General features: G+C 36.5%; 2 protein-coding genes across 2 annotated transcripts; both read left to right on the forward strand.

The window, feature by feature from the left end:
- Positions 1-2,412: 2,412 nt before the first annotated feature.
- On the forward strand, positions 2,413-3,995 carry LOC107746338 (thyrotropin subunit beta-like). The gene is made up of 2 exons (XM_016560491.1): positions 2,413-2,691; positions 3,556-3,995. Exons 1-2 carry the CDS (start codon positions 2,530-2,532, stop codon positions 3,793-3,795), a joined length of 402 nt encoding a protein of 133 aa, XP_016415977.1. The 5' UTR covers positions 2,413-2,529; the 3' UTR covers positions 3,796-3,995.
- A 1,639-nt stretch (positions 3,996-5,634) lies between these two features.
- On the forward strand, positions 5,635-8,869 carry LOC107746330 (mitochondrial glutamate carrier 1-like). The gene is made up of 9 exons (XM_016560479.1): positions 5,635-5,738; positions 6,039-6,164; positions 6,444-6,499; positions 6,868-6,958; positions 7,051-7,169; positions 7,472-7,664; positions 8,258-8,412; positions 8,500-8,575; positions 8,673-8,869. Exons 1-9 carry the CDS (start codon positions 5,719-5,721, stop codon positions 8,830-8,832), a joined length of 996 nt encoding a protein of 331 aa, XP_016415965.1. The 5' UTR covers positions 5,635-5,718; the 3' UTR covers positions 8,833-8,869.
- Positions 8,870-12,353: the final 3,484 nt, after the last annotated feature.

Genomic DNA, 12,353 nt, shown 5'->3' on the forward strand with positions numbered 1-12,353 from the left:
TATATATATATATATATATATGTATCACTGCAACACCCTTAGCAACATAAACAATCAATAATATAGCATCAAAACTGTTCCATGAATTATGTATTTCAGCAAAATGCTGAATGCTGGCGTTATGTTGCATTATTCACCTTTAATTTTGAGGCCATGGCCTTCCTGATATGTTGATGTGTGCACGCAACTTTGTGAAAAGCCCCCAGTTTCCAAAGTGTGGAGGAAATATTACTGTATTTATTAGTTTTCTGTTTCAGGTATGATTCTGTGTGTCCATTTACACTGTAATGATGCTTGCAAACTCGCGCTGTGCCGATTTGTCTGTTTTAAACTAAAAGACGGAAAACAGACTTTTTCTCATGCTGAGAGATAAGCAGATGTATGTGTTTGAGAAAATATCATATATGGTGTTTAAAAAAAAAATGACACAGCAGATGAGAACAGTTCCTATTCTCTGTTTTAATTTGAGCTCTATAAGACGAGGCATGTTATATGGAAACATTTTCTTGCCATTACTGTTACAGTCAGGATTTTATAGCGGAAATATTTTTTTATTGTGTGGTAACCGTTTTATAAAAGCAATAAGGTACCCGAGACGTGCTCGATACAACACGCCTCGAGTGTCTTATTGCTTACATAACAACTTTAATTGATAACATTAACAAACATTAGTTCTTTAATATACACCCAAAAATACTGTAAAAAGTGATAATGTGCAGTTATTGTCTTAAGGAACTATTTTAATAGTAAACTAATGTAGTCAGGATTATTCTGTCTTATAATTAAATAAATAATATTTTTTTGTTTTGAATAAACCCAGTTTATTAAAATCATGAAGCACATTTTGTACTGTGTTTTTTTGCTGTGTAATCCATTAAGCATATATTTATGTCTAACACTTTGATTGAGTTATTGAGCTATTTTGGATGTTTTATTTCTCTGTGTGTATTTGAGCGTGAGTGTGGTTCGGTGCGGTTGCTATAGCTGAGATTTGGAAGCATGCTGTGGCAGCACATGTCCCAGCAGTGGAGAGGGAAGCATTAGTGGGGATTAGAACAGCAAAACATTGTCCAGGTAAACAACGAAACCTGTGAAACATGCCTGCTGTCTCTGCACACAACCCCATTTAGCCAACAGAACTGGGACATGGCAAGAAATGCAACAAGAACATGACTGTAATAATTAATTAAAAAATAGCCGAAAGTTGATTAGTTTGACACAGAGAAATCAGTTTGCATGGGAAGCTCAGCAAACACCCAATGTAAAATGTAACATAAAAACATAAACAAAAAAAAAAGAGTTAATAAATTATATGTATATTTTATATTAAAGACGTAAGATGTATATTAAATGTAACTGTAATCCATTACAGTTACAGAGAAAAAAAGTGTAATTAAATTAAACTTACTTATGAAAATGTTAAGAATTACAAAGGGTCACATCTTAATAATAGTTTTATTTTTCCTCACACACACACAATTTTAAGATTAACTTTTTTTTCCGAGGCATTGTTAGATTCCAGTGTCTCCTGTCACAGCTATGCAAAGATTTGATGTCAAAAACAGTGTGATAGCTATGAAACTATTTCTTATTATGATTTTAAATCTGTATTAGAATGATCTCAAAGTAAAAAGAGCTGCTAAAGTCTGATTTTGCGATGACTGTGCTTTAAAATGGAATTATTATTATCTTAATTCACGTGATGAAGGATTCTGAAAGTCTGACAGTAATCAGTGTTGAGCACTACTGTGAGGTTAACCCTGCCTGCTTTAAATGTTTCAAAATGAGTAACAGTTGAACACATTCGCTGGAAATTTAGAAAAGTAATCAAAAAGTAATGAAATGTAATCAGTTACATTACTTTAACAAAGTAATTGAAATAGTTACACTACTTATTACATTTTAAATAGGGTATCTTGTAATCTGTGACCCACTAAATTTCCAAAGTAACCTTCCTAACACTGTGTGTGTGTGTATATCTATCTATCTATCTATATATATACATAGCTGACCTTTAGAAATTGCAACTGCGATGAAGTTTAGATGTTCATATATAAAGGGAGATTATTCTGTTTTGATGTCAAATTTGCAATTATTTGCTATTATTTATTTTATCAAGATACAATTATTCTTAAATGCTAAAGTCACGGTGGTAATAAAATAAAATGCAAGATGTTTTCCTTGATTTTCATCGGGATGCCTTTGTTCGCCATTATAAATAGCGATGCATAATTACCAATTCCGCTGAACACTTGGTTTTACATCAAGAGTTACATCAAGAGATGACCGGGGCTGTACAGCCCGGTGTCACGTTGATTTCCAGCGTGGAGGATCAACCTGAAGACCCTCCCTCCCTGCACCGCAAGATAAGAGGCACGCAGATCATTTGGGATTAGTGTGAGTCTAAAAGCACACGAGGAACTCTGACCAAATCAAAATCTGACTTGTTAAAAGAAGGATTCCCAACTGCACTGACCAGAACATCAGCAATCCTCCAGAGGAAGATTTTGTGTTTGGAAGAGGTGTTGGATGAAGATGAAGATGTTGTTTTGCAGTCTGCTGTTTGTGTTGGGAGGAGATGTTCTCCTGGCCTGCTCTCTGAAGAACTACACGCTGTACGTGGAGAGACACGAGTGCGGTCACTGCATGGCCGTCAACACCACCATGTGCAGCGGAATGTGCTTCACACAGGTAAGAGCCTGACAGCTTCACAATACAATCATGCAGCATGTTTCTTATGTGTGATAATGTGTCAAATAATTTGGACAACTGACCAATTCGATACCAGAGATAAGCAGGTTTCATGATGAACGAAGTCATTTTTGACAATGAAGTGCAGTGGAGCATAAGAATTATTTAGAACATATTTAATATACCATTGAATATAATCTATTTAATTATATATAAAAAAGCAATAACTTCTTTTAAAAAATATCATTTTATGAGTATAGTTGATCTAGCATATGCTTTTTGTGTATGCGGTGTGGTGTGTGTTTGTGTGTGAGAAGGAAAGAGAGACAAAGGTATAAATATACAGTATATATAAGAGAGAGAGAGAGACAGAAAGTGAATCATAAAAATGAGAGAGTAGTATTCATAAACGACTTGTTCTGGGGACATGACACATATGTGAAACACCAATAATAAGAACAATTCTCTTTCATTAGCCATTTTATATTTTGTCCATGCAGTTTATGAACCTGAATATCAAAAGACGACATGTGAAATCGGATAATAATAACATTACACACTTTCTTCATTAAATATATCTAAAAAAACGAAATAGGAAACACGTGGAATTTGATGGAACAAAGCTTTTGATTTCTTGTTTTTTATTATCTTGGATTTTTTTACTCTGCACATTATATCAGAAGAAAATATACTATTATATATTACAACTAAACAATACGAATAAATATGTAATAGGCAATAATTAGTAATAAGTATAAATACATACTATTTAGCATTGTTGTAAATTAGATTCAATATATTGCATATATAAATATACTAAATATTATATACTGTACTACACTGTCGATTTTGTGTGTGTGACAGGACACTAACGTGAGAGGATTTGTGGGCAAGCGTTTCCTGATTCAGAGAGGATGCATGCATCGTTCTCTGGTCTATCATTCTGCTAAGATGCCCGGCTGTCCTGTCCACATTGACCCGCTCTTCTTTTATCCGGTGGCACGCCAGTGTCGCTGCACAAAATGCAACACTACCAGGAACGAGTGTGTTTACAAGCCAAATTACACTCCCAGCAAATGCTCCGAGCACCTGCTTGCCGTCTGAAATCAATCGACAAGGGGCCTTCCTCACAATAAAATTCAGTTCTGATAACCTTTTTTCCCCCTCTAATGTTCTGGTAACATTTGTTCTATTAGAAAGTGTTTCTCATTTCAGCTATATAGAAAGAGTAAACAATATGGATGGTTTTGTAATAATGTTGTATATATATAATACACACACACACACGTACAAAATCCAGCTAGAATGTCTTGATGAATATTGTAGGTGAGAGACAGTCTTTGTTCTGGTTCTCCTGTCTGTATCTTTTTCACTATAAACGTCTGCATTAATCACTAAAGTCTCATTTTCTGTAACTCTGTAATAATATAATTCACTCATTTTTTTTTAAACAAGCAAATGCTTCATTTTGACTAGCCATAGAAAAAACACCATTACCAGAGCACCAGAAAATACATACTAAACAAAAATAACAATTAAAATCTCCACAGTAACAATACAATATCCTTACCTTGATCTTTTATGTATGAGAGCAATTCATTTGATTTCTTAGGTTACATCAGAAAGGCTTGCAAAATATGTTTACATATTAATTGCACGGTGTGCCAACTACATATGTATGTATGTGTGTCAGAGACAAAATATTTCTAAGGACAATTTGGCAAAGATGTATTTTTAAACTGTTACTGATGATGATGATGACTCACACATTTTATTACGAAATTATATAAATAATGTTGTGAAAACTGAAAAATAAACATTAATGATCAAATTCGGTCTGGCATTGCCATATTATGAAAATTGCATGCAAATGTGGGGATCTGTGTGATTTTTGTTCTCAGTTCTGCTCCATAACTATCACAATCAGTTTTTACAATATATTTTTAATTCATTAAGCTTTGACTAAAAAGCAGAACGGATCATAACAAAATGTCAAATTAATTATATGGTCATAACATAGCAATGTAGTTTCCCAGTGAAAAATTAATTTCTGTTGTGTTTAGGAAATTTACAATTTCGAATGTCATTGATTGTACTTTATTTGAATCAATTTTGCCATATTGATTCACTGTTGCATTAACTATTGTGATTTTTAATTTTACTTAAAAAAATATAACTAATATGTTCAAACACAACTTTACACAATTAGACATAATTAGCCATCATTATAATTAGCCTTCATAAAATGGCACAAGTACCATGGGTATATATTTACAAATAAAAAATATATTTCTAATTTGTACATTAAAATACAGTGTAACATGGATTGTCAAAATCTATAATTTAAATTCAATACTTTGTTTACTTCTTTGACTTTCATTGCTTTTATCTCTAGTGACGTATGAAATATTTATTACAGGTGTACCTATAATTAGGTGAAGTGAGATTAAGGCTCTTGAAATCGATTGAAATGGCTCTCGATCAAAGGCACAATGATATTTGATTCTTGGGACAGAATCAATATATAATATTTTGATGTCCAGACCAGTAACCTTCTATTTAGATCAGTACTATTTATATTTCTATATACTATTATATTACCATTTATAAAGATGTGCCTGTTTCCGGTTCAGAACATTCTAGACATGTAGAAGCATGCTTTGGAAGAAATCCATAATCCTTAAAAAAAAATTATTTTATTTTTTTTACATTTTTCCCCCCAAAGACTTTTTCTAAAACTTAGGAATGCACTTAAAGGTACTGATCTGATCGAAAATCCCTAAACATGCATGCAAGTGTGTGTGTGGTAGTGTAAGTGTCTCTTTGCATGCATACTGTAAGAAGATCCTGCTCCTCTGATTGGCCATGCTGTCAGTCACAGTGGAGACACACAGCCAGGGAGTGAACAGCCGGTGTTGCCTGAGGCTCCTGGGAGGGGTTGCAGTATATAACCCCTCTCTGCTGCTTTGCATAGTGACTGCGCCTCTGTCTACCTCAGTCCTCAGACCAAACTACAAACCTCTCACCATGGCTCAACAACCAATAAGGTATGGAACCAGAACCACTGTCTGCTGTGTCAGTTAAAATGCTTTTGATGCTGTAGTTTTATTGTAATTAGTCTAAACATGTTCAGTTTAACTCTTATACACGCAGGGAAGTGTTGCATTTAAATGAATGTGTCAGCCTGACATTGCCTTGCTTCTTTTGACATTTTCTTCTATACCTTCAAAACAGTGCCTTGATTTTTGTACAGTTGTTAAATGGAGGAGTGGGTTATGAGTGAATGAATGCATTAGGAATACAATAGGTATTGATTTATTTATTTGCTCTCTTTTGTTTCTCACAAGCCTCCCTGCCAAGCTCATCAATGGTGGAGTTGCTGGACTGGTGGGTGTTACCTGTGTGTTTCCCATAGATCTTGCCAAGACAAGACTCCAGAACCAAAGAGGAAGCCAACGGGTCTACAAAAATATGTATGTTTGCATTTCACATTGTTAACATTTAGTTGATTTGAATTGACACTGAACACTGATTGCAAGTTCACACAACCATAAGCAAGACAGCATTTTCTTTGAAAGAGAGCTCCTTGGAGTAACTGAGAATTACCTGTCATGGAAACTGAAAACTTGTTTCTCTTTCTCAGAAAACTATGGATTAGTGAAAAGGGTGCGGTTTATTCAATATTCATTTTATAGATTTAGAATGGTGACTTACCTCAGTAGACAACAATAACATATTATTATTTTGATTAGGATGGACTGTCTGATAAAGACTGTTCGAGCTGAGGGATACTTTGGAATGTACAGAGGTAAGTAGTTTTAGAAATTTTAATAGAATACTTTACCTTTATCTTTTCCTAAAATCTAAAGCCCCCGAGGACATCTTCATAATGCAAAATAACTTGCAAGTCAGCACTTTACACTATTTACATAAACTGACAAGAGGCACCGATCCAAAGCCTCTCGACTGTAATAGGTGTTAGTTCCTGTGACTTACTTTTAGATATTTGACATAGCTTGCAAAGTTCAACATTTGCAAAGAAATCGTACATTTTTTTTCATTGTATTGATTCAGTGTCAGGGATCATACGAGGACCCAAAGCAGGAATTTCCTCCCAAAACTTTGAACTTAACTAAAGTTAGTAGTACATTTTTTCAGTTAAGTTTTTTCCTACAGGTGCAGCAGTCAACCTGACACTGGTGACTCCTGAGAAGGCCATCAAACTGGCCGCCAATGATTTCTTCCGTCAGCGGCTCAGTACGGGAGAGTATGGTCCCTCTGCTTTTATCAAGAAATTGTACAATACTCAATAATAGTTAAATGAAAAAAAGCATTGAATGATACTCACTTGTATTTCAGGCTCAAGCTGAGCGTGTTTCAGGAAATGTTGGCTGGCTGTGGGGCAGGGATGTGTCAGGTTATTGTCACAACCCCAATGGAAATGCTTAAGATCCAGCTTCAGGACGCAGGACGACTTGGTGAGGCATAATTACTGACCCAGGATCACCTTCTACAATTTTCAATACCCTTAATATTCATGATGTCACCAAACATCAGATTAGTGAATATTCTTCTTTATTTAACACACCTGATTCAAATTATCAGCTCGTTAAGAGCGGGCTCCATGAACTGAACTGAGTGTGTCAGACAACAGAGACGTACAAATTGTGCAAAGTGGTGGATACCCAGGACCAGAGTTTAGAACCACTGATTTTGTAGACTTGTAAAGTTTACTTTATGCAGGAGGTTCCTTGACAGGCTGTGCCATTTTTACATTCAGTGGCCCAGCAGAGGAAGTTACCCGTGCTTCACACTGTGAAACTTGGAACAGCCAGTCCAGTCCTGAACTGTTCGTACAGTGTGGGCCCAGTGTCTTCAACCAGGAAAGTGTCAGCCATTCAGATTACCCAGGAACTGCTTCGCACAAAGGGCATCCAGGGACTTTACAAAGGTCTAGGAGCAACCCTCTTGAGGTACGACTCTTATAACGTAAATGTTTGGCCAATCTATTCCAAATTCAATCCTTTTGCTCAAACTGTGGTCCAAGTACCACAGGCCTAAATAAGCCATACCACAGTACCTCTAAACTAAATCCCACAAGGAAATATTGGTGTAAAGTAGGGGTGTCCAATCCTGCTTCTGGAGGGCCACTTTCCTACAGAGTTTAGCCCCAAAACATCAGCCTGGAAGTTTCTAGTGATCCTGAAGATCTGGTTCAAGTGTGTTTAATTATGGCTGGAGATAAACTCCAGAAGCAGGATTGGACAGCCCTGGTGTAACATGGCTGACCCAAGTTGGACTTGTCCCTGGCTTAACATCCTTGTTAGTCCTGGAACAACACTACCGTCGAACAGTCCAACTTTAGAGTCAGGTTATGGCAGAGTTAAAGCCTTGAAAAACTTTCTTAGTAGCCTATCATTCCTCTCAGATTTTAGGGGTAGGTGGAGGGTTAGGACTGTATTTGTTTGCTAGGTACATTCGACAAAGGACGCTGATCCAGGAATGTCCAACTTGGGCGAGTTATCTCTCGAGACATTAGTGAAACATACCTTGGGTCTTCTTACAGGGACATCCCTTTCTCAGTGGTTTACTTTCCGCTGTTTGCCCACATCAACAAGCTGGGCAAGACATCTGAGGACGACGAGGTGCCTTTTTACTGGTCTTTTATTTCGGGCTGTGTGGCTGGATGTACAGCAGCTGTGGCAGTCAGTCCTTGTGATGGTGAGCATTCAAGTTTTGCTAAGAACACCTGTTTGAGTAAATGTTAGTGTATGTGCAAAGACTAAGGTTGATCCCATCTCTATCCAGTTGTGAAAACCCGGCTGCAGTCACTCAATAAAAGTGCAAACGAAGACACCTACAATGGTGTGGCAGACTGCATCAGGTAAAGCAACCTAGCTAATGGACATTCTGGGAAAACGTATTAATGCAATTTTCTGTTTCTGCTGTATTAATGATGATCCCGCTTTTTGTTTCTACAGAAAGATAATGCGCAAAGAAGGGCCAGCTGCTTTTCTGAAGGGTGCCGGCTGCAGGGCGCTGGTCATTGCTCCACTCTTCGGAATTGTTCAAGTGGTTTACTTCATCGGTGTTGGGGAGTTTCTCTTAGGGCAAACTCCATTTAACCTTTACTCTGTCTAAACTATGAAACCACCTGAATTAAACTTTAAAGACCAACGCAGCTATGATGCGACTAAATATCTGAGAACAAACCAACCTGCTCACATGACAATTTGTATGAGATGGCAAAATTGTTCAAATCTGGGTCATACAAATACATACAACATAAACCATCACAGTAATCTGGAAAATACCTATAAAGGTTGAATGTTTCTATACAAACCAAGTTATAGGAGATCATACACTCTCAGAAAAAGTGGTACAAAAGTTGACACTGGGGTTACTAATATGTACTACTTAAATACTTATAGGTACTTTTAAGGTACTACTATGCACTCTTTAGGGCAGGGGTGTCAAACTCAATTCCTGGAGAGCCGGATCCCTGCAGAGTTTCGATTCAACCCTAATTAAACACACCTGATCCAACAAATCAAGTCCTTCAGGTTTATTTGAAAACTACATGGTATGTGTGTTGGAGCAGGGTTGGAACAAAACTCTGCAGGGCTCCGGCCCTCCAGGAACTGAGTTTGTTACCCCTGCTACCCTTTAAGGTAAAACCCCAGTAACAGATTTTGTACCTTTTTTTTCTGAGTATACAATTTCGCCATCTTGCACAAACTATTATGTGTTGTATAATTATTCGAGTGTGTTGAAACAAACGGTTGTTGGAGAAGACTGTTAATTGCTTAGAGTTTAAGTTCACGTCTTTACATGCTACCTTAAGCATATTCAACTGGCTTATTCAGGAAGCTATATCATTGCACATGATTATGTTTCTTTTTCTTTTGGAAATGTATGGTCAGAGACAGTCAGATTTATCCTCAGTGAGGGTTGATTTGAAAGCATACGGCCATGACTCATGCACTCCTTTTTTTTTATACGTGTGTCCTCCATTACCAGTTGTGTCCTACCTTTCTTGTGACGTTTTGTATGCACAATATTACAGAGGCACTGCTGATTAATGTGGACATTAGCGTGGAGATACACCTGTGAGGACATTGTTATATAATATACATGACTCTGAAGAGACACACACAGAGACAGGATGTTTGATTCCTGCTGAAGTGAGGTTTTACTTTTACAGAATTAAAAGACATTCTGGTTAACCTAACCTTGTTAAACTGTCATATTCAAGAGCCTGGATAGACATTCTGGACCATTCCAAAAACTGGGATTTTGAGTATGGTTTTGTACAGTATGTATTATATTATATGTGCTTTAATGCAAAATTACAAAACTAAAGATTCAAATAACGCATGAGATGCAGTAAAGAAAACTCACTAATATACTGTACAGACATCTAAAGTGCTTGGCGAGTGTTAACTAAGAACACATCTGTGTTGGTGAAAAGTGCACACTGTGCACTGCAGATGAAACTTTAGCCTGGTTCTAGTGCTTCCTGCATAGCATTCACTTGCAGCTGACGTGCATTTCATGCCAGAAAGACGAGGCAAAATGAAGTCCTGCTATAAAGCAGCGACTATAATGCAATTATTTGTATTCAAAGTATTTAAAAACATGATCAACTTCCTGCTCAATATAAATACAATTACATACAGAAGAAGCATTTGACTTGTCTAGCAAGGAATACAAGAGGTAAACAAAATAATTTTCAAAAATGAATACATTTCTGAGCTTTTCTACGAACTTGTAATGTCATTTTTTTTATTTAATTATTTTTTAATGAAATAGTTTCATATTAAAATCATTGTAATTTTTAATGTTTTTAATTCATCTTCAATCTCTACTTGGTGGGCCTAAATAACGTGACAAAACTGCATGATCTATATTTAGAATGAATTGGGTAGCAGAAGCTTTACACCTACAGCCAAGCTGGTGCCACACAAACACACACACTCACACTCACACTCACACACACTCACACACACTCACACTCACACACACGATATAAGACTCAAGCCCATGTCATGTGATACAACATGGATTCGATTGTGCTACTAACATTTCACTTCCAGGGACTTCCATTGCAATCAGTTAAAAAGACAACCAGTATTGATGTAATGTGATGAGGGGGCCAACTAAGGTACTGCGGTATATCCTAGTCGGTCTGCTTGGAAAAGTCGGGCCACCCATTAAAATTTTAATATGTTGCATATCAGCAACATACTGTTGGTGATTTGAAAATCTGAAAACCACAAGAATCAGAAACTTCAAACAAGTTTATTTGTTCTCGTGCTGCAATGTTCCTGAGAAACTTGAATGCTGTTTTGAACTTTCTCTCCAGAGAATAAATTAAACACACACATTATGAACACTAACATCAAAAGACTGCAGTGTTATGTTTACAGTACAAAAAAATCTCGACATTGTTTACACAAAGTGTAGGAATAACACACTAAAAATAGTTTACAACAGAGCCTCTACTCGAAAGCCATGCACACGACATGCTCCACACTAGTTATTTTACAGTCTGAACAACCACGACTGGGTTGCTTTTGGGTATGAGGACAGATCTACATCAACACTTAATGTGAACGAAACACTTATTTCATGTGTTACTCTCTGTTAGCATCGACTACGACATATCCTAATCGCTACTCTAATGCCGCTTCAACTTGAGGAACTTCAGCAGTGATGCACCAGCAGAAATATATCTGACCAACCAACTTAATAAAAAAGACATTTCATCCCTTTTCCAATCCTTCCATTAAAAAAAAAAAAAAAAACCTTCAACCAAATACGAAGTTGTCTTTTCGGATAAATAAAAAAAGGCACCTTAAAATTCAAATGCAAAATATGAAACACAAGTTGCTGTACACTGGCCAAAACTGACTCTATACACATTAACCGCACAATACAGATATTCATGATCGCTACAACTACAATGACAACTCATGAAACTCTCACAGATATGTACATAGAATTTAAGACTGAAGATACACTCACATATACTGCTGCTCGGCGAAATTTCACAAGCGAAATCCAGTCATTTCAATAGGAATCTGCATGTTTGGGAGTTTCGCATGAGGGCGAATAACATAGATTTCGCTCATGTTCAAGTTGGTCAAAAATGTTCTGCTTTGACCAACAGAAAGTTGCTTGGTTTGAAAGTGACTTCTGTGTGAGCTGTGCTTCATGCATGGAAAATGGACCATTTTTGTCCACGAAATTTTGCTGGAATTTCGCTAATGAAATTTGATTCATTAAAACTTGGAGATATTTCAGTGTTCATTCCAGAATCCTGAATTTGATCATTTAAAGTTGAAGGATAGTTGACCATTTTTTTTTTTTTTAATGTGGAGTTCAAAAGTGTGAAAAGTGTTTGAAAAATCTGAGAAACAAAATCTAATTTAAACCTCAAAATACGACATATGGCGCAGATGCGCCTCGAGTGACCTGAGTTCCTTTCCTGATCCTGTTTCCCTCTCTCATTACTTCCTGTCTCAACATCCCCATCCTATCCAATAAAATCACAAAAACTACTAACTAAAAAAAAGACACTCACTAATTAACTAAGTGAATGTGTGACATTGCACAAAGGAAGTCACATGGTCAGTCTCCCAATTATTTTAAAGTCAACA

The sequence above is a fragment of the Sinocyclocheilus rhinocerous genome, unplaced genomic scaffold (genome assembly GCF_001515625.1).
Source record: "Sinocyclocheilus rhinocerous isolate Xijiao unplaced genomic scaffold, SAMN03320098_v1.1 scaffold2393, whole genome shotgun sequence".
Classification (NCBI taxonomy): domain Eukaryota; kingdom Metazoa; phylum Chordata; class Actinopteri; order Cypriniformes; family Cyprinidae; genus Sinocyclocheilus; species Sinocyclocheilus rhinocerous.

Excerpts from the sequence above, each read along its gene's own strand:
- LOC107746338 (XM_016560491.1), top strand. The coding sequence starts at position 2,530 with ATGAAGATGAAGATGTTGTTTTGCAGTCTGCTGTTTGTGTTGGGAGGA. Across the intron at positions 2,692-3,555 it reads GCGGAATGTGCTTCACACAG|GACACTAACGTGAGAGGATT; the intron begins GTAAGAGCCTGA and ends TGTGTGTGACAG.
- LOC107746330 (XM_016560479.1), top strand. The coding sequence starts at position 5,719 with ATGGCTCAACAACCAATAAG. Across the intron at positions 6,500-6,867 it reads ATACTTTGGAATGTACAGAG|GTGCAGCAGTCAACCTGACA; the intron begins GTAAGTAGTTTT and ends TTTTTCCTACAG. Across the intron at positions 7,170-7,471 it reads TCAGGACGCAGGACGACTTG|TGGCCCAGCAGAGGAAGTTA; the intron begins GTGAGGCATAAT and ends TTTTACATTCAG.